The sequence below is a fragment of the Triturus cristatus genome, chromosome 3_2 (assembly GCF_964204655.1).
Source record: "Triturus cristatus chromosome 3_2, aTriCri1.1, whole genome shotgun sequence".
NCBI lineage: Eukaryota > Metazoa > Chordata > Amphibia > Caudata > Salamandridae > Triturus > Triturus cristatus.
The window spans coordinates 962,547,112-962,573,802 of record NC_140584.1 but is presented as its reverse complement, the minus strand read 5'-3'; the positions used below and the strand labels follow the sequence as shown (position 1 = coordinate 962,573,802).

Sequence of the window (26,691 nt, the reverse complement as noted above, 5' to 3'; positions counted from 1 at the left end):
GCCTTCGTTAGAAAAGGCTTAAGATAAAAATCAACAAATGCTCAATGTGTGTCATGAGTAATAGGACAAATGCTAGACAAGTAATCAGAGTTGAGGTCATTCAAGTAATTTAAATTCAGAATTTCATACTGCGTGTACATATACACATATGTGGTACACAAATCCTGGGACCACCAGGTCCCGGGCTGGTAGAGAGTTCCTCAACCAAGAGGATAGAAAGGACATGTCCTCCCTATTTTATATACTTTTTACCACTAGAATGTCCCTTCAGTAGTTTGTTGCTTTCTTTTCAGTTAGGACAAGCAACAAAAGAATGATCAATATAGGATGGGGGGTTCCTAAGTGTGTGGTGGTAAACACAGTTCATAAGAGAAAAAAATGGAACATATGTCCAACCCCTTGTTCCGGGTGGGAAAGGAAATAAACCCTTTTCTTTAAATAGCCCTCACTCACTCTAATAGTGACATGCTTCATCATAGGGCTCTCTCCGACAGCTAAAAGACGGGGTAGTCTCAACCGTGTTTCAGGGAGCACTTAAAGATACTGTTTATGGGAGCGTACTGTTAAAGATAAAATTCCTCACCCACTCCTAAAGAATTCTTCAATAATGGAGTGGGTGGGAAGGTTAAAATATATACAATAGGGTGTCTAGGATGTGATGGTCCTACGACCCTAACTTTAGCACCAACATGTTTCAGCCCTTCCTATCTGGCCTAAATCAGTCCTGGGCTTTCGTCAGGGTGGGACGTAAAGAAGTTACTCCCCCAAAGACGTGAGTACGAGTGAACTATTTATTTCAGGCACTTCTAAGTGATTAAAAACTGGAACAAGCCTAATACTTGCCACTGGTCTCGATGAGGAATTACCCATGTAGAGAAAAAGACATAATATATGCATTTGTTATCATATATATTGTGATAAATATTTGTTCACCAGTTTCACACCTATCACCCTAGAGTGGTGTAGGCAATTTCACCCTATATCCCCATTTTTTTTCAGCATCTTGTTGTAGTGGTTGTATCCTATGTTATTTCAAGTAAACAATACCATATACATTCCAGTGACTTTCACATGTGCTATGGGTTTGTGCAAACATACATTATTTCATTCACAATATGCTCTCAATCTGTCCAACCAATTGTTTCCCATTTTGCTTCACATTCATTCTCACATTTGTTGTTGTGTGACAACTAATAGGGCACTCACCCCTATAACTCAGGGCAACAAATTCCCAGAGGGAGCGCAGGAGGGAGGCCTTGTTGTCACACTCTGTGGGTGACAAAGATTTGTAAAGGTTATAGCGTTAAGGTCAAGGTTATAATTTCTCAAGACATACGTGGAAGGAAAAGTTGTAACAGGAATTGGGCAGTATCGTGCAGGGGGCCCGCTCCTTCTTCCCTTCGTTTGTAAAAGGTTAAAGCGTCATGGCAAAGGCTTTTGTTATTCAGATTATACGTGAGAAGAGACGTTGTCATAGGATCTGGGCAATATCGTATGGAGTGCCCGCTCCTTCTTCCCTTCGTTTGTAAGTGCGTTGAAAAAAATGTTAAAGCGCTATGGCAAAGGCCATCGTATTTCAAGATATATGTGAGAGGAAACGTTGTGACCGGAAATGGCCAATTTCGTATGAAATGCCTGCTCCTTCCTCCCTTTGTTTGTAAGCACTGTGATGCACGTGGATGGAGAACCCCAGCAAATGCAGGAGGTTGGCCATAGTTTAGAAGTGTGAGACGACTGCTCAGGGAGAGCCCGCCGTCAACAGCCAGTAGTCGAGATAGGGGAAGACTGAAACCCCTGATATGCGCAGATGAGCTGCGACCACTAACATCACTTCCGCGAACACCCGAGGGGCACTGGTAAGGCCAAAAGGGAGTACGGTGAACTGAAAGCGGGAGCATTTAGAACTTTTTTGTCCGAAGGAAGTAAGTGACGTACCGGAGGCCTAAAAGAGGACGAAGGCCGTTGTCCTTGTTTGGAATCAAGAAGTAGTGAGAATAACAACCACGACTTACTATTGGCGTCGAAACACGCTTGATTGCCCTCTCCAGCCAAGAAGGCCGGAACGTCCTGCTGGAGAAGCGCCAAGTGATACACCGACATGCAGTGGTACGGAGGGGGCACGGCCGGAGGGGCAGTGCGGAATGGGAGAAGCCCCTTCGGACTATCTGCAAAACCCCACTGTCCGAAGTGATGGTGCGCCAGTGGGGGAGGCGATGTTGAATCGTGCCGCCCACGGGCTTTCGGTGGGCCCGAAAACCCTGGACTAGGAAGGTTCGGAGGCCGTGGTGGCAGGGGAGGCATGGACTGACCCAGCTGCTGGCCCTGTGACCCACCTCTGCGGGTCCCCTTTCAGCGGCTGCGCCGAGAGTGCTGCTGCACAGGCCTGCGGCTTTGAAAGGAACGTGTTTTGGGCGCCCCCTCCCTGCCAGGAAAGGAACGAAAGGCAGACCCTGTGGGAGTGCGTGTGGCGGACAGGCCCAAGGACTGGGCCGTTGCCCGGGAGTCCTCAAAACGTTCCAACGCGCCATCCGGGTTGTCACCAAAAAGGCGCATGCCATCAAAGGGCATGTCCAACAAGACATTCTGGACATCCCCTGAGAAGCCAGTGGCTCTGAGCCAGGCGGAACGGCGAAGCACCACAGTTGTGGAAATTGCCCTGCCGAGAGAGTCGACGGTATCAAGGCCACCACGTACAGTAAACAGTGCTGTATCTCTCTCCTCGGTATTGCTTGGGAGAGTACAGTCCGAGCGTCCGGACACTGAGGTAGCACCAGCGTCATTGTGTCCCACACAGAGTGGGAATAGCGGGCCAAAAGGCATGCAGTATGCACTGTCCGCAGTCCCAAATTGGCAGAGGTAAAACCTTGTTCCCAGACCGCTCAACCTCTTTTTGTTTTTTAGTACCCTATCCGGAGGTGCGGAAGGGAATGCGCTGGGAGAAGCAGAGGTCTGGACAACCAGACTCTTCGGCGTCGGGTGTTATGTGAGGAAACTGGGGTCGCCCTGGACCGGGCGATCCCGTTGTGCCACACTTCTATCCACAGGAGACCCTGTGGGAGGCGTGGACCAGGCGCCCAGAGGACATCTCTAAGTGCGTCATTAAAGGACAGCAGCGGCTCCTTAGAGGAGGCTCCTGGCCAAATCACCTCAGTCAGGAGATTGGTCCTGAGAGACACCGTAGGGAGCTTGAGGTTAAGAGCCTCAGCCGCCCTGCGCAACACCACAGAAAATGTACCATCCTGCTCCGTAGCCCGGGGCGTGGAGAGAAATCCAGATCGCTCAGATCCTCCACATTGGCATCCTAGTGTGGCGCATCCTCACACTGAGCTGCAAGAGGGTCCCCAGTCTCCTCCCAGTCTTTGCCGTCAGCTGTGTAAGAGGCCGAGAAGGACAAGGAGGCCGGGGAAAGGGAGAAAATTGCCTCTCCCGGGCTAGGATTTGGTGGACAATAGGTCAATCCAAGCTCGTCATAGTCCGGCCGTGGAGGCAAACGGCGCCGTGTCCGACCCCGGACCAGGAGCCGTCGGCAGCCCATCTGTAAACAAGCGCCATGTCATGTGTAGTGCATTCTGCCATGTACTCGAAATTGTTGGTCCTTCAGAAAATCAAGTCTACAAAATGACTGGAATTCCTGGAGTCAGTTGTCAGCTGCTGGGACTTTTTAGTGTCATTTTCGACCAATGAGTAGTTCCCTCTGCACATGCATTTTTTTCTGACTCATGCTGTTTGTCTTCTCGTGCTGGTTCCTGACCTTGCTGCACCATCCAGTGTGTCAACCAGTAGGTATTTTTGGACATGATTAAGTAGCAGGCATATAGCTGGAAAATGCATTAATAACGCTTCTAGGGGCGCCATGACACAGACCAGTCAGGCCTCTACCGAAGACGGTCGTCTGACGAAAGAAAGGAAGTGTTTTGACTTGAGAACTATAAAGGATCACCAGTAGTGTGTAGGAATCACAAATTAGAGTCTGAAAGAGTGCATGGTAGTCGGCAGAAAATGATGTCACATATTGAAGTGTAATATTTATTTTTCGATCGAAGGTGCATTAAATTTTAATTTAAGGTAGAGGAAAAGTGAACCACACGGAGGTCGTGAGGTTTCCTTACAGAAAGTTTTGTTCTGGCAGGCAGTGTTTCACCTAATCCTAACAGGAAGTCCTTCGATCTAGCACGCCATCAGGTCTGTCTTCCTACCCTAAGCAAATGGTGTGCACTTTCGCGGCCGCTTTGATGTTCTCAGTGGCCGCGCGGATTTTGAAGTTCATGAAGCACAGCAGCTGCATTCTTTATGGCTTTAAATATTTTGCGACTATCGATAGATATTTGGCGACTAAGCGTTTGAATTGGGGTTTAACTGGAGAGGAACCAGGTAAATAAAATCAGTCACTATGCAGACCAAGACTATTCTGGGGTACTTATACATTAGTAATATTCAAAACTCCTCATGAGTGTATTTTTCTTGCCAAATGATGTTACGGTATAATTTGATATGCATTTTAAACTAAATTATACATTTTATTTAGAAATAAATAATAATGGGTAAGCTAATTGGTGGCACAAGTTTCCGTAAACCGCAGGAGATGCGGAATTCCTATCGCCCGACGTCCAGACCATATAGCTATCTCCAAGGACAAGTTTTCATGTTTATTTTGTCCACTGGACCAAACCCCTGCAGCACAAACAGTTTAGCTGACAGTTTACAACACCACAGTATGGATCTGTGAAACAGGAATGTTAGTAATCAAGGCAAGATGAGTATCCATTTGTATGAATTGTTCCAACTTGTATAAATGATTCACAAATGCAAAAGCTATTACTATTTGGGTGAGCGCTCCAAGGAAATGAAATGAGCTAAGTCCAGCTTGCATTACTTACAGTGTCTTTGCAAAATGTAACACTTTTGGGCTACTTACAATGATCCCAGATTGCTCCCTGGTTATATACATATATACAGAAGCATGAAGCGAGAAAGGTGTTTGCTTTCAAAACATATTGGCATAAAAATACATGCAAAAGCTTGCAATTCCCATTTTTGCTTGAAGAAATATACATATATTTTTAAATGAACGAAAACCTGATGAGCAACTGCATATTCCCTTTCCCTACACTCCCTTTTTCCCCACCATGGAAAAACGTTCCTCCTCCGTTTCTCAGTAGTAGATTTCCATTCTTTCCAGTTTGAAAAACGATTGGAGGAAGGTTGGTTAATACTCTTAAACATGTAAGCTGGGTGTGCATGGATTGACAGGGAATTCCAAACCTGGACCTCCCACCTTCGTCCAGCTGCTGTACGTAGGTTTGAGGAAAGGTGAGGAAAGGTGACTAAATCAGAGCCTTGCTAGAATTAAAACCTGACATAACAGGAGCCCTTATCTAATTAGAGAGCCTATTTTCAGAGGTCTGAAATCATGCGAATGGTGTAATAATCTATAACTTCACTGCAGGGCACCACAAGGGGCAACATGAATTTTTACAGTTCAAGTATGTTTCTGAAGCATCCCATCTCTTGGAGAAGTAGACATTTTATAAAATTCTAAACCTAGAATCACGGTCTGAGAGACTTCTGTGATATGGACAGCAATTTCCTTTATTGCGGGCAGTTAATTACAGAAACAAAGAATCAGGTAGATCTGTAGCGCTGACTGCCTGAGGATCCATTCGGTTGTATGTCACATTCATGAATGACTTTCCCTCTGAGTTTTTATTATAAAGGGTAAATCGGAAAAACCAGGTCTATAGCTTATGATTTTTTTTATGATAAGTGCCTTCTCCCTTTTGTGTGACTTTTCATGTGTGTTTTTTTATGAAGTGGTCCCCCAAACACCTATTTGATGGTCTGTTTTTGCCCTTTGTTTTCCTCCTTGACCCTATGTTTTCAGTCTACTTTTATCTGGTTGATCCCAATTGCCTCCTCTTTTGCCCTCATTTTTTACTACTTATTTCACCTCGTAATATTCCCTTCTTTCCCAACTCTGACTTGCAGCCACCTCAGTAATCAATGATTTTGTTTGATAGTCCCCTTGGCCTTCCTCTTCGCTATACCTTTTTTCTGTTGTCTTCTGGTCCCAACCCCACATTCTTCTCCCCTGGCCAAGCGTCTTATCATTGACATTGAGGAAGGCCTTGTTACCACTTTTCTTCTCTCTTGTGTAGTCAATATTCTTTTGTTTCAAGCCAATTTGGGGATCATAAAGGTTTTTATCCATGTTACAGACGTTCATGGTTTTATTTTCATGGAGTTCCCTCCAGTTAGTTAACCTGGTTTTATTTAACTTCATGGTCTCCCTCCTGTTAGTTAACCTTGCTTTAATTAACTTTAGAGAATCATAACATATTGCTCCAACTAAGGAAAGGGTGGATGGGAGTTGTGATGTCAATCATGCCTACTAATAAAATAACATCTAAGATGTGGAAAAGATGGAGCATAAGTGTATTAACTTGTGAGACTACCAGGTTATATATATATATTGTACATGTTGAGACAAAAGTCCTCTGCACAACCCAAAAAAGCTGCCCCTCTAGCACTGCAAGTTTTTTCTGGATAACTCGGTTTCACCTGCAGTAAACAGCTATGTGAGTCTACGGGTTCACTGGATGTTTATGTGTACTGTTTGTCATCAGAGCTGTGCTAACTTTGGATGTTCCCAAGTGTGCTGCCTTTCCGAGGAAGGTGGGTACACTGCTCTTCACCCAGGCTATGCTGTGACTGGCAGTGGTGGCACTGACTTGATAACCTAGGGGCACAGGACTTTTCACTTGTAGTTCCTCCTGGCTCTTCTACATTAAAGGTTCAGTCATTTGGACCCAATGTTTGTGTTGCACAAGACAGTAACTTTTCTTTGTTAAAAAGGCAACATCCATGTCGGTCATACAGGCATACACAACTCCTAACCAGGTTCCCGCCAAAACACTTGTTATCCTTAATGTATAGGGGGAATTTCAACGGCCCACTCCTTTATCCAGAGAAACTGGAGAAGTGTCCCCTTTCCCCTGTACTATTACTAGTTCCCTAAACAATGTGAAGAGGTGCACAGCTCGGTCTCAGTGCAAAAACCAAATCACATGGAACCAATTAAACTTGGCTGCCCAGGAACTTTGAGCTTCAGATCTGGTGAAAGCTGCACAGCAACTAGGAATGCTGAAATAAAAGGAAGGGCATTATTGTGAGCATTCTTTGCCCATTTGTAGTAGTAACAACATACGTGACCGGTAAACGTGGATCAAACTGTGGAAGCAAGAGAGAAAATGAGAAACTATAAACAAATAGTAAAGTTTCTTAGATGGAACTACATTGTAATTGAGGTGTCTTATGATTATACATTCCGGTTTTAAAGTGAAATACTGTGCATATCATATTAACTGATCAACATATAGAAAGACGGGACCATGCGTTATTTTGACCAGACTTGTGCAAGCACAGTATACATGTGACCGGCCTACATAGGATGAAATCCGAGGGAAACACGCTTGAATTAGGAACAACAATACACTGGGTAAGCAAATATGGTGAGGATATAGAAGGTTTCCAGAAACAGTCTGTAAATAATTCACCAATTTGTAAATGTGCCGTTTTGTCGGCCATTTCACAAACAGGATGGGTTACCAATAATGTAGTGTAGACTCCCTAGGGTTGGGATGAAGAAAGGAACGGATTTTCTTCTTTTTTTTAAAGGAAAAAGTGTAAAATAAGACTTAATTGGAGCATATGAATGACAAGAACAAACAAGCATTTGCAATGCAATAGGTCTCGCATTTATGCGAGTTTGAGCTATTGACATTGCAAATTACAATGCCTTTTATTTATGTTTTAAAAACGAAAAAAAAAAAGGCACCGTCATTTGCAATGCCAATAGCTCAAACTCGCGTAAATGCGAGACCTATTGCATTGCAAATGCTTGTTAATGTTTATGTGGGACTTCACCCCCTGTGACTCCTGGGTAGCTACCCAACTTGCCACCACTTTTTTACCTTCAACTAAGTTATTTTATAATCTGATCATAGGCTCATCGTACATTATACAATAGCCACCAGATGTTCAAAATTACTCATCATGATATATAACAACCTATTATTATTCTAAGAGCCGGGTAGAAGCCGTGCCCTGCATCACAGAGGCCAGTAGTGAGGTGTTATGCACACAACGCCGAGGTACCTGTCGTGTGTCCGTGCTGATCAGGTACAGGGTGTGGGGGAATGGGACGAGCTGTGCATCGCCGAGGCTGCGTGGAACGTCTCTGCTGCCTGTCCACATGTGGTCAGGTGCAAGGCACGTCCCGCTAGAACAAGGGGCATAAACAGGGCCTAGCAGCAAGCCGAGGGTCAGGTGCAAGGACCACCCGGAACGCACACACGGCCCTTTCACGCCCTGGGGGGGGGGGGGGGGGGCAGATCACCCCTTCTTGTGTGTTCAAACACCACCATCCAACCCCCTCGCCTCCCTGCTCTAGAAATCCATGGCTCTGTGGCCATGCTAGAAACCGGTTATAACATGGGACTACGGGTTGTGTGCGTGTGTGTATATATATACGCACACACACACTTTCACACACACACCTGATTGATGCACCGAAGACCTTGGCCATAGTACGGTTTAGTTTATACTCTGCTAAAATATAAATGTGTGTGTGTGTACGTGCGCGCGCACACACATTTATATTTCAGCAGACTGTGAATGAAACCTTAGTATGGCCAAGGTCTTCGGAGGCCCAATCACTTTCATTGTCTTCACAACACTCTGTCCTGCAGTCCCTTTGTTAGACATTTAGCTCCATTTGTCCTCCTATTTTTCCTGCAATAATCTGTATATTTCGCACCTCACCCCTTTCCTCTTCAGAGCCGCTTTTATCTCACCCCTGCGCCTCCTTCCTCGCATCTCCTTCCATTCCCCACACACACAAGGCGTCCTCTCACTTGTAATTTCGCTCTCTCCCTCTTTCGACAACCGTGTATGTATTTCACACACTTTTCAATATAACCAGAATTACAATTGGCATACATGACCTTTGCTCTGTGCGCTCTGCAGAGAGGCGAAGGATTGCATGAGTGTGTATTACGAACCCCTGGGTGAGCCAGTACCCGGCACTGTGAGAAATTTGCACTGTCTTCTGCCTGCGCTTTACAGCTCTCAGTCGTGGCCCCTCACAAACACCGGCCCACAACCTGAACCTACACAGGTACCTCGAAGGGACTCTTTTCCCCCATACACTCTACACAGGAACAAAAATGTTGCAGGAAAAGAAAAAACACAGAAGAATAAATAAAATATAAACCAGGAACCGCATCACCATTCTTAGGTTGAGGGCAATGTCTGGGTTTGCTGGCTGTATCTGTCCCCGGTGGTGGTTGGGTTGGGTGAGGCAGGTAGAGGGGGCGGGGCAGGGCACTTACAGATAGGACACCGGTCCCACCATCCCTTTCTCCCAACAACACTAATAGAAAAAGTGAACAGATACATGTCCTTTTCTGAGGAAAATATACATTTTCATTGTTGACCATTTCCTTGTGGCTAAAGGGCAAAGTTGGCAGTTCGTGCAGAGCCTGGCATCTTCCATGGCACGTATGTTTTGCAAGTAGGCCAATTATTTTCTCGCACATGAATGCTGTTCAGCATCTTAGAGAGTTTGCACAAGTGCACGCACCGAGTGCAATCATGCTGTGCAAATGAAGGCATCGGTGTTTCGCCTCTCACAGAGCTCGCGCCAAAGGTTGTTGTGCCTTTGATATTTACCTTGGCAAACACCAACAATTACGAAAATACTAACACACAAACCACCGCAGCCGTGCATTAAAGGGGGCGACGTTACGTTCAACCGACTCGTCCCTCTCGTCATTAAGTAATATTACTTGCCACTTCTCCCAAGCAATGCCTCGCGACATTGTTCGGTTTCCATTTATTTTTTATTTTTTTATAAAGCGAGGGCGCCTCAAACCTTATTTTCCGCCCTTTGAAATAATTCCGGGAAAGCATTTTTGAAGTAAAACGGGGGAATATTTCAGACTAGCCCCGGGATCCGCGTCCCATGCTAGTTGCATTTTTAAAAGAAACCGAAGAAAGAAGACCGTAGGGGGAAATGAGCGTTCGCTACTTTAAGCTAAATTCGAATTGCTAAACAAAAGTCACTTCCTCGCGAGTACGCGTGGAGCGCGGTTGTGACGGGAAAATGCCACTGAGAGGCACAAAGAAACTAATGCAATAAGGGAGACCGTGGGATAACAACGGAGAAGAAATAAAGCGAACGTGAAAAGTAACGCTGTCAAAAATAACATAATTAGCTTACCGGAAAAATAAAAGGGGGAGAAATAATAAAAGTGAAAAGGAAAAAAAGAGTGAGGGTAGAAAAAGCCAGACCAATCAAGAACAAATACAGCGAGAGGCAAAAAAAAACAGCGCTCGCCATAGCGCTGTTTATATTTGCATCGTGCTTTCAGTGAAAGCGAAAGCACAATGCAACAAACGCTTGCCATGACGTATTTGCTCGGCTTTCTCGCCTGCAAAAAGGTTTCTTGTCTTTATGGGGCCATGTGTTTGGCCCCATAAAGATAAAAAACCTTTAGCGACGAACGCAAAGCAGGCGAGGCCGTCCGAATGGGACGGCTCAGAAAGCCAAGCAAAGACGTCACCGACACCTCTTTTCCAATGGCTGGCAACCGTTTAGCATAAACAGTGACGCCGGCCAATGGAAAAGAGGGGCGGGGCTTAATGCCCCTTACAGAAAATCCCTCAAAACATTCAATCTTGTCGGGCGAGACTGCGCATGCGCGCAGCTACGCCAGGCGAGACCTAAAAAGGGACCACGAAAAATACATTTTGATCTCTCTTCAACTTGTAACATGAGATTTCCTGAAGTTAACAGCTACATATCTTCTTTTACCCTTCCCTTATGGTCATTCACAAAGGAGAATGACAAAGAAATGTACACAAACAGGCACTTGAATAGATGGAAGTGATAAGGGAATATAAACAGAAAGAGATACAATTGCTGATTATATTGATTCGGGTGCTGGATAAACAAAATGAATGCTATCATATCTTATGGAGAGTACAGAAAGTATATTGAATTAACTGATTGCGACTTCATTGGGGACTGAAGGATAAATGGATAGATTGAGATTAGATTTGTGAAAGACAAGTTATGTAGAGAATATGATGTATAATTAATAAAATAGGAGTACTTCATTAGAGACAAAGCAAAATTGAACAAATGAGATTAAATCTGTGAAGGACTTGTGCATGAAGATCTACCTAAAAATAACATCTGAGGATTAACTAGCCTCAGTTAGCCTAATGAGATATTTAAACATGATTAAAGTACTAAAAAGGTTAAAAGGTCCCTATAACTTATATGGAATGAAGTTACAGATACATATTAGAAAAATGTAGAATCACTCGTATCTTGCATACCTTTTCACATGCACATCTAACACATCTAAAGACTTTAGAATTCACAGGATACATACACTTTTAAAACAGCCAGGAAGAGCACGCTTGTATAAACTGGTAAAGGTGAAAACTGGTGAGCCAAAGCTTTGTGTAAAGTGTTGCTATACCAATATTATCAAAAGGGAAGTGAGGTAAGGGGAGAACAGTGGATAAGACCTATGACATAGACAATTCAAAACAGAAATGTCACTTTGTTACATATGGGATCTTTCGTAATCATTATTTAACCAAGAGGTGATTGTGAATGGTCAAGTGTCGGATATAGTATTTTTGTCTTAGGAACTTTGTAGGTAGATGTGTTATGTCGATATGCCACTAGGCTTGAGGTTTCTCCCTGGCAGTGACCACTTAAAGGATTTTTGCAGAAACACAGGACCAGTATCGTGAAGACTCTTGTGGGCCAGGCACAGAGGCTTGAACCTGATCTTCTGACTCATGAGAAGCCAATGAAGCGATTCAATGGCGGGGGAGGCAGATTCCAGCTTGGGTATTCTAGTTAATGCTCTAACTGCCTCATTTTGTAACACTTGGAGTTTGTTGACATCTTGTTCCTGCATGGATGAAGGAAAAGATCTTCCTCAGCATATGAAGGATAAAAAAGCAGAAGAAACAAATGCCTTTACCTGTGGTCCAAGAGTCAGTTTAGTGTTTAAAACCACATGTAGGTTCTGGACTTTGTTAAATGGAGTGGGAAGGATGCCCATTTGGGGCACATAAGGTTGGGTTGTTCCAGAATATAATGACCTCAGTTTTCCCTAAATTAGGTTTTAGACGATTATGGCTCAAGCATTCTTCCACTGCTACCATGCAATTGTAAAACCTTTGCCCAGTAGGAATGGTAGTTGTGGACATGGCAACCACTATTTGGGTGTCTTCTGCATATGAAGTTGGAGTAAGATCAAAAGTGAGCTCATGCAGATGGCTGGTGGGAATAAAAGAAGAGCTAGAGGAGAGTAGCAGTTGTTAGATCACATGGGTATGACTTGCAATGAGGAGATGTGGTTTTTGAAATTAGCTGTAAGAAATGTACAGAAATACAATAATAGGTATTAAGGCAAACAGGCAAATTACTTAGAGTATGTTATGCTCAGAGAGAGGAGGCATGCAGAGAATGGACGTTAACGAAAGGGCCATTTAGAAGAAATAAGGACAGACAACAATCAGAAGTTTAAAGTAAAGATCAGTTCTTCATGTAGACCTCTAGACATATGGAGAATGCTTTAAGATAGCATACATTTTGAGGATGCAGGACTATCTAGCGAAACAGCATTATTTGCATTTAAATATAGTGCTAAATTAGGTATTTATGATAGACATTAGAATCATGCAATAAGAGCGTTCTCTGACAGGCTACTAGTAAATCACTGTTCGAAAAGTAATGGTTGGCTCAAATATAGGGAATTATCAAGAGCTTTAGGGCTTCGCTCAAAGAAAGCAGCAACTCAAAGATCATAGCAATTTGAGAAAGCATATGAGCAAATGAGGCAAACATTGAAAAGGAGATGAGATTCTGCAAATGCTGGAGTGAATGTGTCCATCCTCTCAAGTCTGGCTCACAGTATTAATTACAAAGCATAGTGTGATCCACTTGTATGCCTCTATTTTGACATGAAACAAACTGGAGGACTAGGACAGCTCCCCTAGCCAGTGGAAGAGTATTGCCTGCATTTCTCTGACTGGAGGGTGGAGATGCAGACACTGGGGTGAGAAGGATGGTGATATGGCTCCATTTAGAAATTCAGTGAAGAATTTGTTAATAAGCAATTGCTGATCAGACTTCCTGAAGAACTGTCTTTTGGTAAATGGTAGGGGTGGGAGGTGGAACTGCAGATTTTGCCCAGTGAGATGTTTCGATGGGCCTGCACTGCATTGCTGGGATGCCACGAGTGACACTGTTGACTCTGGAAACATGGATGCAGGCAGAAAAGCTGAAAGTTTATCAGCATCCGTTTCTACTAACAGAACATTTAGTTTTACATACACAACTAAAATCTAATAAAGATCTGAACTGGATTAGTTGGTGACACCATTGTAGAAATTATGCGGATTGCACTGATAAATGCATCAGGTTTAATAGTAAGGCACTACACTTGCTCACGAACAAAATGCTATTTATCAATTAAATTCACATAAAAGTCCATTATATTGAATGGAAAATTAATGACACATTTAAGCAAAAATAGAATAATCGATCACATCAGAAACATTCAATTATAAGCACATTCATACTTAGTTTTTCCCCAACAACACAAACGACTACCACAGTAAAACAGTAACATCACAGTGAACTACTTCTAGCTTTAAATACTATTTAAAACTGTCTATCCCTGTATACTGATGTATTGTCTTTCTGCTAGAATCATACTATACAAATATAATATATATGAATAAATAAAAAAGCCATAAAAACTTATAATGTGATTATTTTCCACTACTGCAGGTGATCAGACAATTTGCAATTTGAATCTGACTCTTGTATTAGAACTCCACTACTCCACTCCTAGGTATTACTTGTGAATTGTGAAAAAGCAATGCATCCTGCAAAATTTTCAGACATCTGTAAGATCTGCGGTGTTACAAATCCAAACCGAACAATTTTGTGTGCTTATATTTTCTGTGCTCCAATGCCATTTTTCTCTTTGAATTATACTTGTTTTGTGGCTCGAGCTGCATGTATCTAGAAGAAGCAGGCAGTTTTTTCTCCAGTACACTTTCATCAGCTGGGACTGCCAACTCAATTGCCTGCCAACGTTTTAAAGGAGGCAACCAGATTCATAGTTAGTTCCTAGGAGACATTTTCAATCAAATTAAAGACGTAGTCCAAGATCTGATGGCTCACCTACAAAAGACTCACCACCACTTCCACCCAATGCCACCCAAAGCATTTAGCTTTGTAAGAACATATTCATGTACCCAGGAGACTCCCTCAGAAAGAAGACTTTACCAAACCACATCAAAAATATTAGCCAAGGAGACAGATTGTGTGTCGCTATGTATGTTGTATGTATGTTACTATTTTCTTTCTGAGTGTTTACAGAACCTTGGGGCTAATGGGTAATGAGCAAGCTGTAGAATGCCACCATTTGTTGGTGCACGGTTACTCTATAAATAAATAAGAAATCAGGCTTCTTCAAATAACTGTAATGTTTAACTTGTGAATTACAAAACTGGCGATGCTCTTCTTATTATAAGAATGGCTAATGCATTACAGGAGTTGTTACATGACGCGTATAGAGATTTGGACCAAACAGCAAATCTTTTCAAAACTTATATGATAGTGATGAGCCAAAACAAACGTAAAAACAAAGGGTCTCATTACGATGGCGGTCACCATTGGCAGGGGACCGCCAACAAGACGTTTGCGGTCATTCCACCCAATTATATTATTACAATATGCCCGCCATGCTGGCGGATGGAAAAGTGTTCAATAACACTGCGGCTTGTGCTATGGCCCTGAAAAAGGGTAGCAGCACACGCAGTATTATTGAGCACTTTGTGCACATTCATGCACCGTGTGCCAGGCACCATCTGGTGCCCAGCACACGTTGAATAATTGTGCAAGGGGGCACTACATATGCCCCCAGGGCCACATTACAGTGGCCACAGGGGACAGAGGCCAAGCATGGGACCCCCAAAGACCCTTTCCAGCTGCCTTTTTATGGCGGTGCCACCGCCATGAACATGCAGTCGGAAAGGGACATTGTGATCCTCACTGTCGTGAATGAGCAGGCACCGCCTGCATTCAGAATCACGATTACGACCACCGTCCTGTCGGGATCAGTAAATCCTGTTGGATGTGGCGGCAGTCCGTCCCCTGACGGACAAGAGTCTGACCGCCTGCATCTTAATCCAGCGGACGGCCCGAAGGTGTGTCTGTCGGTAGGACCATCACCGACGGCCTGTCAGTGGCAGTCCCACCAGCATAGTAATGATGCCCTAAGTCCATGTTTGAGGGGAAAAGGCTGCTTCAATCAATTAAGGCATCTTGGTATAATTTGTGATTACCAATGAAATTGGGACGATTTATCAGCAGAATGAAAAAAACATTTTCTGAAGGTTCGGGCGTAGTATTAAGCACTGCCTCCAGACTTGGACATGAATCCCTGGTGGAATTATTAATGGTCTATAAAGCCAAATGCATTTCCTCTGTGACATATGGTGCAGGGATCTGGTGATAAATTAATGCCTACCAGAATTCTATAGAAGAAAATAAACTTCTGGCAAGCCTTTGGGCTCTGCACCACGATAACATGAGACTGGTTCATTTGAATGTCTGGGTTTCCTTCTGGTGCAATCGTGCAGAGTCCTTGAACAGGGAAATTCTGACAAACTGTTTCCTTTTAGACGACTGGTTCAGGAATCCCTAGCTTAAATATGTTAGAATGTGTTGAATATTTATTGGCCGACTGGACCTTTTCACTAACCCTGAGAAGATTGTGAAAATGGATATGAAATGGTTAGTGAATACTTCTACCGTTAGGGAGTGTATATGGGAAAGAGAATATTGAATGTCAGAAAGTGCTGCGCGAGCCCACTTTAATTTTTGTAATTAGTTAACAGGATGAAACCTTATTTGATTAGTAATACTCATGTTAGATTCCTTTTGACTAGGCTAAAGTTTGGTAAGGAACCTGTTGTCTTTCATCTGTGCATACTCTTTATAGAGACTAAACTGAACTGTTATTGTCATGGCTCCACCAGGCACAGTGATGCAGATTTGTAAATGTAATTCTTATATTCTGAAGAACTACCTCATCCCTTTAATTAAATCAGATTTGCATAGGTCCTTCTCTCCTGCCTTTTTATGCCTGCTATCTTTCCCTCTTATGCTTTGTTTTTAGTTAGGGACGTTAAAAGAAGAAATCAATTCTGTGTATCATCTTCAAATTACCCTTTTGCTAGTTTTGGGTGTTGTGACTGTGTCGCCTTATTACTGTTTTTGCTTTGATGACTTCTCCTATAGTCTGACTGTACTTTTTATTTATGCTTATGAAGTGTACATATTTTAAATTTGTATCCGGTTTTATCGTTCAGTCAGAACTGAAAAGGACAATTTTTCACTTGACTCGATTACAACTCTGTCCTGTGCTGAGGTCCCCAAACGCTGCGACAACGTCCACAACCATATCAAAGACCATGATATGCTCCAGATATTAGGAAAGTGTTGACGTTTGAATGATGAGAAGGCTGTAAAGAAAGCTTCCCTGTAGTCATCCAACCTGCTCAGTTAAGGCAGATTACCATCAGTGTTTGCTATGTAATCTGCTTTGATGTTTGTGGTGGATTGGGGGTTTTGTGTGATGTCTTGCCTTTACAGAATACTTCTACATTACCACAGAATTTTGGGGTAGATTATCAGTTGGGGCGTAACAGGCTGTATGGTGACTGAGCTATGCCTGACATTTCTGCATTGGATGTGTGCCTCTGTCCCTGCCAGACATCTCAGATTGCATTTAATGGGTTTGGGCAAAATATCAAGTTAAAAATATTGGAAAGCAAAAATATTGTCAAAGAATAATGAGATAAACAATATTGTGGCATAGAATATCGCTGTCAAGAATATCGATTTGTTAAGTAAATGATATTATCAATAATGTTATTTTTATATATCGTTTTCAGTAACATAGTTGTAAAAACATCGCTTTTTTAATTATTGTAATATGCTTTAGTTAATATACTAATTTTAGGTGTTAATTTTGTAGGTATAATTATACATTTTATAAAATATAGTTTGTAATGTTGAGCAATTTACTTTTTTTAAATGCTATTAGTAATTTATAGTGAACATTAACATTTTAATGTGAAATTCTATTTTAGTTTTATTAGTAATAGTAACTTATTTTTTAGTAGTGATTTTTTTAGATGAATAGGGATATAGGGTGGGAAGCAAATGAAGTTATAAATAATTAAAAAATGTTAATTAGTTTGTTATTTATTTGATTGTTCATTATTTAAATAGTTTATAGTGATTTCTTTATTTTATATTTTAGTTGTGGGTTGCTGGGTTAGTAAGGGAATGCATTTTATTTTTAAATATTTTTGTTGATTAAAAAGGATTTGATTATTAATTATGTAAATTATTTGAGTAATTGTACTGTTTTATTTCTTTTAAATATATGTTGCATTTTATATGTTTATTACATATGCATTTTTTAATGATGTTTTACATTTTAGGCGAGCAGGTTGGGAGGAAAATAAATATATAATTTTTTATAATAATGTATATGTAGTGTATTAATTGGTAACTATGTAAAAAAAAATTGCCATTTTAAAAAAACATTTATTTAATGGCAATTGTGAAATTTTGTTTGTAGGAGGATATGTCTTCAAATTCAATTTCTGCTTTAATTACTAATTGAAATAAAATCAAAAAGTAACGATTTCTTAATTTTGTTCTTTTATTGGTAGTTAGGCAAGTTTATATGTTTTTTTCTAATGTATATATAGTTATTTCTTTATATTGTAATTAAATGATGTTTTATATTAAGAGTTGAAAATGTTTGGTTAAATTAATAGGCCTAGTATACATATATGGAATCCTTTTGAAGTCCATGCTTCCCCTACTGTTGCTTAAACTTGAACTGGCGACGGAATAGTAAATTTAACCCCTTCAAAATCCAACCCTTTCCTTATTGTTGCTTGCACTGGAGTAGGAATAGTAAATCTAACCCCACCAAAGTCTAACACTTTCCCTACTGTTGTTTAGACTGGAGAGGGAATAGTAAATGTAACCCCTCCAAAGCCCAACACTTTCCCTAGTGTGGCTTAGGGTGGAGTGAGAATGGTACAGCCTATCTTTCCGGAGTTAAACACTTTCCCTAATATTGGCAAAATAGGATTTATACTATTTATGTACATTTAATATTGAGTGTTATTTTTTTATGTTTATTTTATTTTTAGTAAATGTGTTGAGGGTATGCATGTTTTACTATTCAATATATTGGTGAAATTAATAATTTTTTTGTTATTGAATTGTTTTTATTTTTTATGTTTTTTTTATTTGCGTATGTATTTTGTATAACATTTATGTGTATATTATATATGCTTTTCAACCTACTAAATAGAAATAAATATTTTAATATTTGAAAATGTTAAATTAATATAATGTATAATGTAAAATAAATATTTTAAAGTAAATATGTGATACAGTAAATATATATTTATATAAATACAAACAGGTTTGTGTCTTTATATAAATACATATATTTATACATACTATTAAATAATTAGTGTAGCCAGGAGGTATGGGAATTTCCCACATTCGAGCTCAGGTGTACTCCGTCTTGGGTGCAGGTTTGTTGATACACTTATCATTTTCACCTACTTTTCCTTATTTTTGAACTGTAATGAAGCATTTAAGTCTGAGGAATTATCTACATGAACATGGCATGGAGGGTGCGTTACAGCAGGCTGGCTCACTATCTGATCACTCACCGCTATCAAAGATGATATTCTGCAGTCAGGAGGTCAATTTATGGTAAAACAGGTTCAGACTACCATCCCTCCCTAGCTCAGTAAAGTAAGTGCCAGACATTGGGCAAAAGTAATGTCTGTTATTTAAAGTACTGATGAAAGGCAGCTGCTATATCAGAAGGAAGCTATCATTATTATCAAATAAAGATTCGTCATAATGATTAAAGCTCACCACTCCTCTTCTTGCCCTGAACCCAGGGAGAAAGTAAATGTGTGAAAAGTAGCCCCTAGCTATGCATCAGTTTAAGATTTGTGGTCTGTATTTAAAGTAAAATAAAGCAAAATGGTCCCATGGGGAAATAGAGGGTTTGTGATTCACCTTTGAAAAGCGCACTGAACGGGCCATATTTGAACAAGTGATTAATAGGGCACCCAGTGATTGACTCTTTGCCCTCTGCCACCAACCTGACTGTGACCGGCAATCCCCTTGCTGGAAATTGCTTTGTGCATTAAACCGTGAGCCAACAAGAACCATTCAACACACTACTTACCGGGGCAGTTCCTTTCCTTCTCAATATTACTCCCTCGGCCAAGAGGGCCTTCCCAGAATCTTCAAAAAGTTTTTCTTCATCCGTTTCTCCTGCTTTTTGAAGCTCAAGGAATTTTTCTATGAATCTACAATGCAAAGATAAATCATGTTCAGCATTTTCACTGGTGACTTACACTAAACCTGGCAGTCTCTTGCCTAGTTTGTGAGTGAGCCAATAATGTGTCAAATACCCATAGAAAATATACATGTTAACCTGTAGTTAACTTAATACAAAAATATACAGCTGGGCACCCACAGAAACCTGCAAATCTGAAAATATTGCACCTGCTCACCCATTAAGAAATAGTGTATTAAGTCATAAAAATCCCAAAATACTATACAACTGCATCTGACTCCTCAAAAACGTAAACATATTATATGGGTTCGCAGGTAAAAATCTTGAAATCCAGTGATGTGCACGGCGGTACCAGGGTCCAGTGGTACCAGTCTGGGAAAATGTATACAGTATATATACAATCACATTCATATGCATGCCTCTCCATCTAAAAATAAAAATGTTAAATGTACACCCTTAATATTGCCTAATCTAAAAGAATTATATGTATGCTTTGTCAGAATTCATTTTTGGTGAGCATTGAGGTGAAATCACACTGCCTATTGTGGGTTAATGGATATTACATCCAGGTTTTAAGCTGCACCTCTGCACCTATTGGTAAAATCTGTGATGATTACCTTAATCTGAGAAGTTATATTTAATCTAGCTATAACGAGTTAGAGCGATATATTCGCATCTCATAATGACTTATATTGGCAGGAGAAGGGAGCATAATATTGGGGTGCCAATGAAGGGGAAAACAATCAGATGAAAATTTGCAATAACCGATAGTTCTTGTGCCAGCTCCTTGCCATTTGCATAAACCCTTGCTATAGTATTGCATTATAGAATAATTGCATTTATACAGCATGTTTTATCTCTGACAAGGAGTCCAACGAACTTTGTGTGAACAGGTAGATTGTCCTTAGCATCACGTACATCTAAATTCAAGGATTTGACTGATCTACTACAGAAATGTACAGCTTTCAGTGGATAAGATATTTACATAATGTATTTATCACCAGGAGAGTATGGAGGGGTAATACAACACCTTTCGTAAGAGTAGAATTTAGGACTCTTGTTTGATGAAGAATGGATTGATACATAACGATCTTAAAACATTTTGGTTCATAGACGGCATCATGTAGGCGAGTCTGTCAATCAGTCAGGCTACTGGCCTGGACATGGGAAGATTATATACTTAACTGGAACAAAACTTTAAACTCTAAGAACGTAGCTAAAAAAAAAAAAAGGATGTTTTACGTTTTATTTTTAGGTCTGGATTTTTACAGCTCAGCTGTCGAAGATGTTACTAACAACAAGACAGAGTGGACTTTGTGTCCACCAGTTTGGAACATTGGCTTTCTTCAACAAGTCTCTTTCAGCCATCAGCTTGAGACCCTGACAATCACACCTTGCCTCAGCCAAGTGAAGTATACATCACACCTAATGCTACTGGCTGTTTATGTGTATACTTCTTCCTACACCCGAGTACATCCATTGAAATGCATGATAGACTACTTTACCAATATAGCAGCCTCTGTCCGCTCCCTATCATGGGTCTGGTTATAATGTGCCAACGCTTCATGTGTTAAACCATTGAACTAGGCTTTGGCCAAGTCTAGTTAGTTACAGTAATTCCATCTCTACTGTGTATATTTATCCTAGGTAGTTTTTGATTGGATGCTATTTGTTTTTCTCTATTTTAAGAAACCCGGCTCGCAAACATAACTGTAGGACAAATATGAAACAACGCCAGATGGTTACAGGTTTCGGAAAACATTATGCTCATTTGGGGAAAATGTTTTGGGTTGGTTTATTCATTTTGTACTTAGAAGTTTCATTTGGTGGTCTTTTCCAATTGTATATTTTATTTTTCTGATTTGAGAAAAGTAGAGTAAAATCTCCCGACGAAATGTCAAACCAGACTTGAAATGCATTGCGATCATATGATCAAGTCTCACCTACTGATATCATAACGGGGTCTGATAAAGCTGTGCCTGTTGTGAACACAACGCTTTTGTCCTTGTTCGTTCTGTTTTAGAGCGTGTACAAGTAACGCCGGAAGGAGGAAGTACGCTGGATGTTTTGGCAGCAGAGTTTGTCTGTGCCGTGCCGAGCTGCGGACTCACCCCGGGGACAGCTACTCGGCCAGCCGTGATCGACCAGTGATCTGCCCATGGCACCGGGGCGAGAGGCCAGCACGGCAGCAGAGGAAGCCGCCGCAGCGACAGCAGAGGAGCCACCGGAGTGGGAGCAGAGGTTCAGCCGCAGCCACAGTCACAGGTCAGAGTACCCGACAAACTCGCCTTCACGCTCTGCCTCACCAAAAAAAGAGCATGAAGAGGGCTGGTAAGCTCACTGAATCCCCGAGCTCCAGGCCCATCCATTTAATTGCCAACTGTGCTTCACTTATGCTCCTCCTCCCAACTGCTGCCACAAGGTCCGGCATGAGGGCTGCCTAATTTTTCAGCCAGCTAGCAGTCCTCTCTCCGGTCAGGGGCTGGGGAGGTGAGATCAGTGCGGTAGGGGCTCAATCGGCACTGCATCGAGGAGAAGTTGGTGCAAATCTCTGGGAGCACCCGATATCTCCGAAGATGTGCCTACCACCACTCTGCCTGCCCTACACCGCCGACACCGCGTGACCCGGCTAGTCGGTGACTGGTTGACCCGCTACAGTCAACTCCTGCAAACGCCTCTCTAGACTCACGGAATTCATCAAACTTGCCAGCAAACAACTCATACAGGGCACACATACCCATGCAAGAGATCTAGAGGACTGTAGCAGATCAAATGAGGTGCAGGCGGACGGAACAACACGCAAGGAAAAGACAGAGAGAATAACATGGAGACAAACATCGAGCAGTGGGGACACTTCCTGCCCGGACAGCGACGATTGGCAGGAATGCCATGAGGAAGATACCACAGGTAAGGATCACCCACAAAGGCCAACTACAAGGACAGGTCCTGCCAAGGGCACAAACAGAGAAAAAGGTAATGCCATCTTGAAACAGGAAGATACACCAGACAAAGAACCAGCATATGGGCAGCAAAACCAGACAAAATGGATTATTGCAACTAGCTCACCGCATCACACACATTGCTCACAACATGCACAGCAGCAACAGCAAAGCAGAGGAAGATACCAGCAGCAGATTGCTTCGAGTCACCAACGCAATGGGAGGAGGATCGACACGCAAAACAGTTAAGGGAAGACCTCCTGACAAGGAAAGAGGAGTCCCTCATCTCCGACCACGAGTACGACATGTCTTACCTAACATCTAAGGAATGGGACGAGCTGGTTGCCTCCTACAAACAAAAAAGAAAAGCAGATAACCTAACCTCTGCCAATTCAGCCTACACTGACCTCAAGGACAAAAGGACAATGGACGCGGCCTCAAAAACAGAACGCTTTTGGGCAACCTTCCTGAGCATCATGCAGCACATAGTGACTGCCTCTCAATACCGGGCAGACAAGATGGATTTACAACTATCAGTTCTTTACTCTTTAGCAGACTCTGTAGCCAGAATTGATGACAAGCTGGCAGATCTAAATGGGCTGATAAAAAGAGGGCAGGCAGCAGCAGCGGCACAAATAGACTGTACCTGTGCGCCAATATTAGATAAAATAGTCACACTGTAGTGAGGGCTGCAATTTAGATACATACATTGCTATGTTGGCATAAGCGCGTTAGATGTTAGAAAGCCATCTTGCCACTTTTGCTGCCTTTGCACACGACACTGCAGATACATGTTATTATTTGAAAACTGCTTGCTCGTCTTTTTCTTCGCATGAGAACTGTCTGTTGTTCACATCCCTAGACGTGCGCTGCGACCTTGATCTGAACATTGTGTAAAGAAACAGTCTGGGTCGCCAGACAATGCATGTTTTTGAGTTCAGGTTGATTGGCCCACTATTTAGCCATAACACACACGCATCTGCAAATACCTGAAAGTCAAGTGCTTTTAATATTGCAGACTGCATGCTTTACACACATTCGGAAGAAGAGCTTTCCCAGGAGCAGAGTACACCTGATCCTGTGATGTGATTCCACTAAGCTGATCTTTACGGTATGGGGTTCCCCATTCAAGCCTAGAGACCTTCTACTAGTCTAATAATATTAGTTTACTAGCGAAAGGAAGGTGGCTGTATTCCACTGTCATTATATTATGATTTCTCCTTTCATTTTCTATGGTATTGTAACAATGCTGATGGTTTTGATTTTAATCATTTGTCTGCTTATGTTAGCCAAAGTACTGCATCTTAGGACACGTAGTTTATAAAATAAACCTTTTAAACTTTACTGTGTCTCTGATTATTCTTTTTGTGGACTGATATGAGAATAATTACGAACAGGTATTTCTGATTCCCACCATTCCTGAGAGTATTCTAAGTCGCTTGTTCTGGGTTGTCTATACATTGGGACCTCCGCGATAATACGGATAACGAAAGGGACACGGATGCTGGTCGGATAGGTGTTCTGGGTTCTGAGGTGAGTTTTTGGTACACCACAATACACTGAGGTCCTGGTTTCCTGCGCATAGTTCTGTGCATGAGCAGAATCCCTGCAAAACGGCGCACCTAACGTTTGGTCTTTTGATTTGAAACACCTTAGTAGTGCTTATATTAGTCCACGACTCCCTCACTCTTGTTTACGGATAACGGGAGTGACGGATTTTACCTACCTATTGGTAGCCTAATAGGTTCTTTCAAGCTTGTTAATTAAAAAGGTATCTTATATTTCTGAACCCTTGTGCTACTGTAAAATCCGTTGTCGTTTTTCTCTGTGTCCTTATGGCAGTCAAAATTGCGGCACATAGCCATGCACCTCTGCGACGTCATTTGACGCAGTATGGGGTGCCGGACGAAGGGATGGCCGTTATTTTTGTGGGGAGTGCTGATGGCTCCCTTCCCCATGCGGTTGCACCGGCTAGACTCGGACCTTTGTCAATTCCAGGGGCCACATGGCCGGTGCTGGCCGGATTTACGCCTCACCTCCGATATTTGACTCTTGCAGTGGATGAGTTGCGTACGCTCCATACAACCCTCATTTCAGAATGTAGGGCTTTGGTGCAATACGTCTCGCGCAACGTGCAGGTGAGGGTACCTGCTGTTGCGGGTCAACCAGCTGGTCATCCTGCGGTTGTTATTAGCCCCGTCATAGTTAATTCGGTGATGGGCAAGCGCCCCCAGAATAAGGATGATTTACCTTATTGGCTTGCCGGGAAATTTGACCAACTGGAGGCAGTTTTTCCACACTCTACCGCTGTGGAGAAACAGAGAATCCTCACCATTAGCTTGCCGAAAGACTTAGTCCCAGAAGTGTCCGATTGTGACAACTGGGGTAAGGTTTTTGCCGCGGTCTATTCGAAGTGCTTTGGCACTCCGCCTATGGCTGTGCTTCCCTCCGTCATTAAATGTGTTCAAGATAACCACGGTCCAGAGGCGGCTGTAGAATTGGGAATGCGGCTTGTCGGAGTGTTCGACGTAGTTGCCTCTCTCGTCCTTGGTAATCTCAAGGGAGATGCTGTACAATTTCAAGTGGCTAATGGCTTAGCCCGCGTCGACGAACTCGATAAGCCCAAAGAGTTGCCTAAAATTATTGCGGAAGCTTATAGAACTATAGGCCGCAGTAGTTTAGGGGTTAAACCGACTATTATCATTCCTGACTCGATACAACAAATTAAGGTGAGCTCGTCTGTCAAAGACGATCGTCCAAATTTTCCAAAACAAAATTGGCGACAAAAGAAACAGGGAAAGCAGCAACAGAAACAGGGGTCTCGCCCTGCGTCTCCCACACAGCCGACTACTGAGCGCACATACGATTTGCGCGACCGCTCTAGTATTAAGTCACCTGATAGATTTCAGGTTACTGAACGCTCTCCTCGTTCTTCACAGGAGTCATCGTCCTCACAGTCCGGTGGAGGAGAACGTGGCAAAGGTCGGGGTGCCCGACAAGGACGTGAGCAGCCCCGTCAGGCTGACGGTAAAAGCAAGCAAGACGAGTTTGCACGTCAACGTCCCCCGTTTCAGAAGAAGAAAGTTGCTGCTCTAACAGCGAGGTATGCCACAGATAGTGCAGACGCAGATTCGGAACCTGACATGGGCGCTAACGCTGCTCGACAGCGCAGCGGAGGTTACAGTAGTGCGGCAAGCACTACGTCCATATCTGGAGGCGACAGCAACTGACACGTTCCTTACTGTAGAAACTGCTGACACTAGAGTGGCTCCCCCTGACAGAATATATAATATAGTCCTCTTAATTGAAGGTGACATACAACGTACTATTTAAGGGATTTTTTGGGATAATCTGACCTCTTCCTATGACATTCTTTTGGCGGAGGCAGACTGGCCCCCGGCTTTCATTTTAGATGCTCCGAGAGGGGAGTAGATAATCCTCCCTTCCTTTGCGCACACGGTGCCAAAGGACCACGCTAAAAAGTTTGCCGAGGAGTGGGCACAGGTGCTTGCTCCGGCATTGTATCGCACTCAGGTAGGCTGGGATAAATTGTCCCCCAGCCATGAGATTCCATTACGGTCTATGCCCCAGCCACAGCCCCAATATCACGAGTCGTGAAGCTAGACCCCAAGTCGCGGAAATCCTTGATCAATTGGAATATCAAGGTGTTATTGAAACATGTGTGTCACCGATGAATAATCCTTTATTCAATGTAACGAAGCCTGATGGGTCGTACCGCCTAGTTTTGGATTACCGGCACCTAAACTCTCATTGCAGGACATGCACGGTACAGAATACCCACAGTTCTGCCCTCGTGGATAGTCTTGTGCGTAAACGGTTTAAAACCACACTTGACATATCCAATGGCTTTTACAGCCATAACCTGTCCTCACTTAGCAGTCAGTAGACAGCATTTAAATTTGGCGGCAAGCAAAAACAACTTAAAAGATTGGCCATGGGCTATAAAAACAGCCCTGGCGTCTTTGCCGCACGTGTAGTCTCTCTGTTAGAGAGCATAGACCCTGATGCGTACTCATATGTTGATGATATCCATCTCACAGACGACGAGTTGTGGCCGCATCTGTGTCGCGTTGATCGCATTATTGTAATGTTTGCAGACTTCGGTTACAAATTCAACTTTGCGAAGTCTCACATTGCAGAGTATACAGTGTTGTTTTTGGGCTACGAGCTCAACAATGAAGGTCGAGGACTGGCTCCTCACTTTCTGGAAA

General features: G+C 42.5%; 1 protein-coding gene across 1 annotated transcript in view; it reads right to left on the bottom strand.

The window, feature by feature from the left end:
• The window catches only part of MRPS23 (mitochondrial ribosomal protein S23), a 115,644-nt gene that overhangs the window by 20,207 nt on the left and 68,746 nt on the right, over window positions 1–26,691 (bottom strand). The window contains exon 4 of the mRNA XM_085649523.1: window positions 19,407–19,530. Coding sequence (XP_085505649.1) covers window positions 19,407–19,530 — 124 coding nt within the window. The remainder of the gene's footprint in view (window positions 1–19,406; window positions 19,531–26,691) is intronic.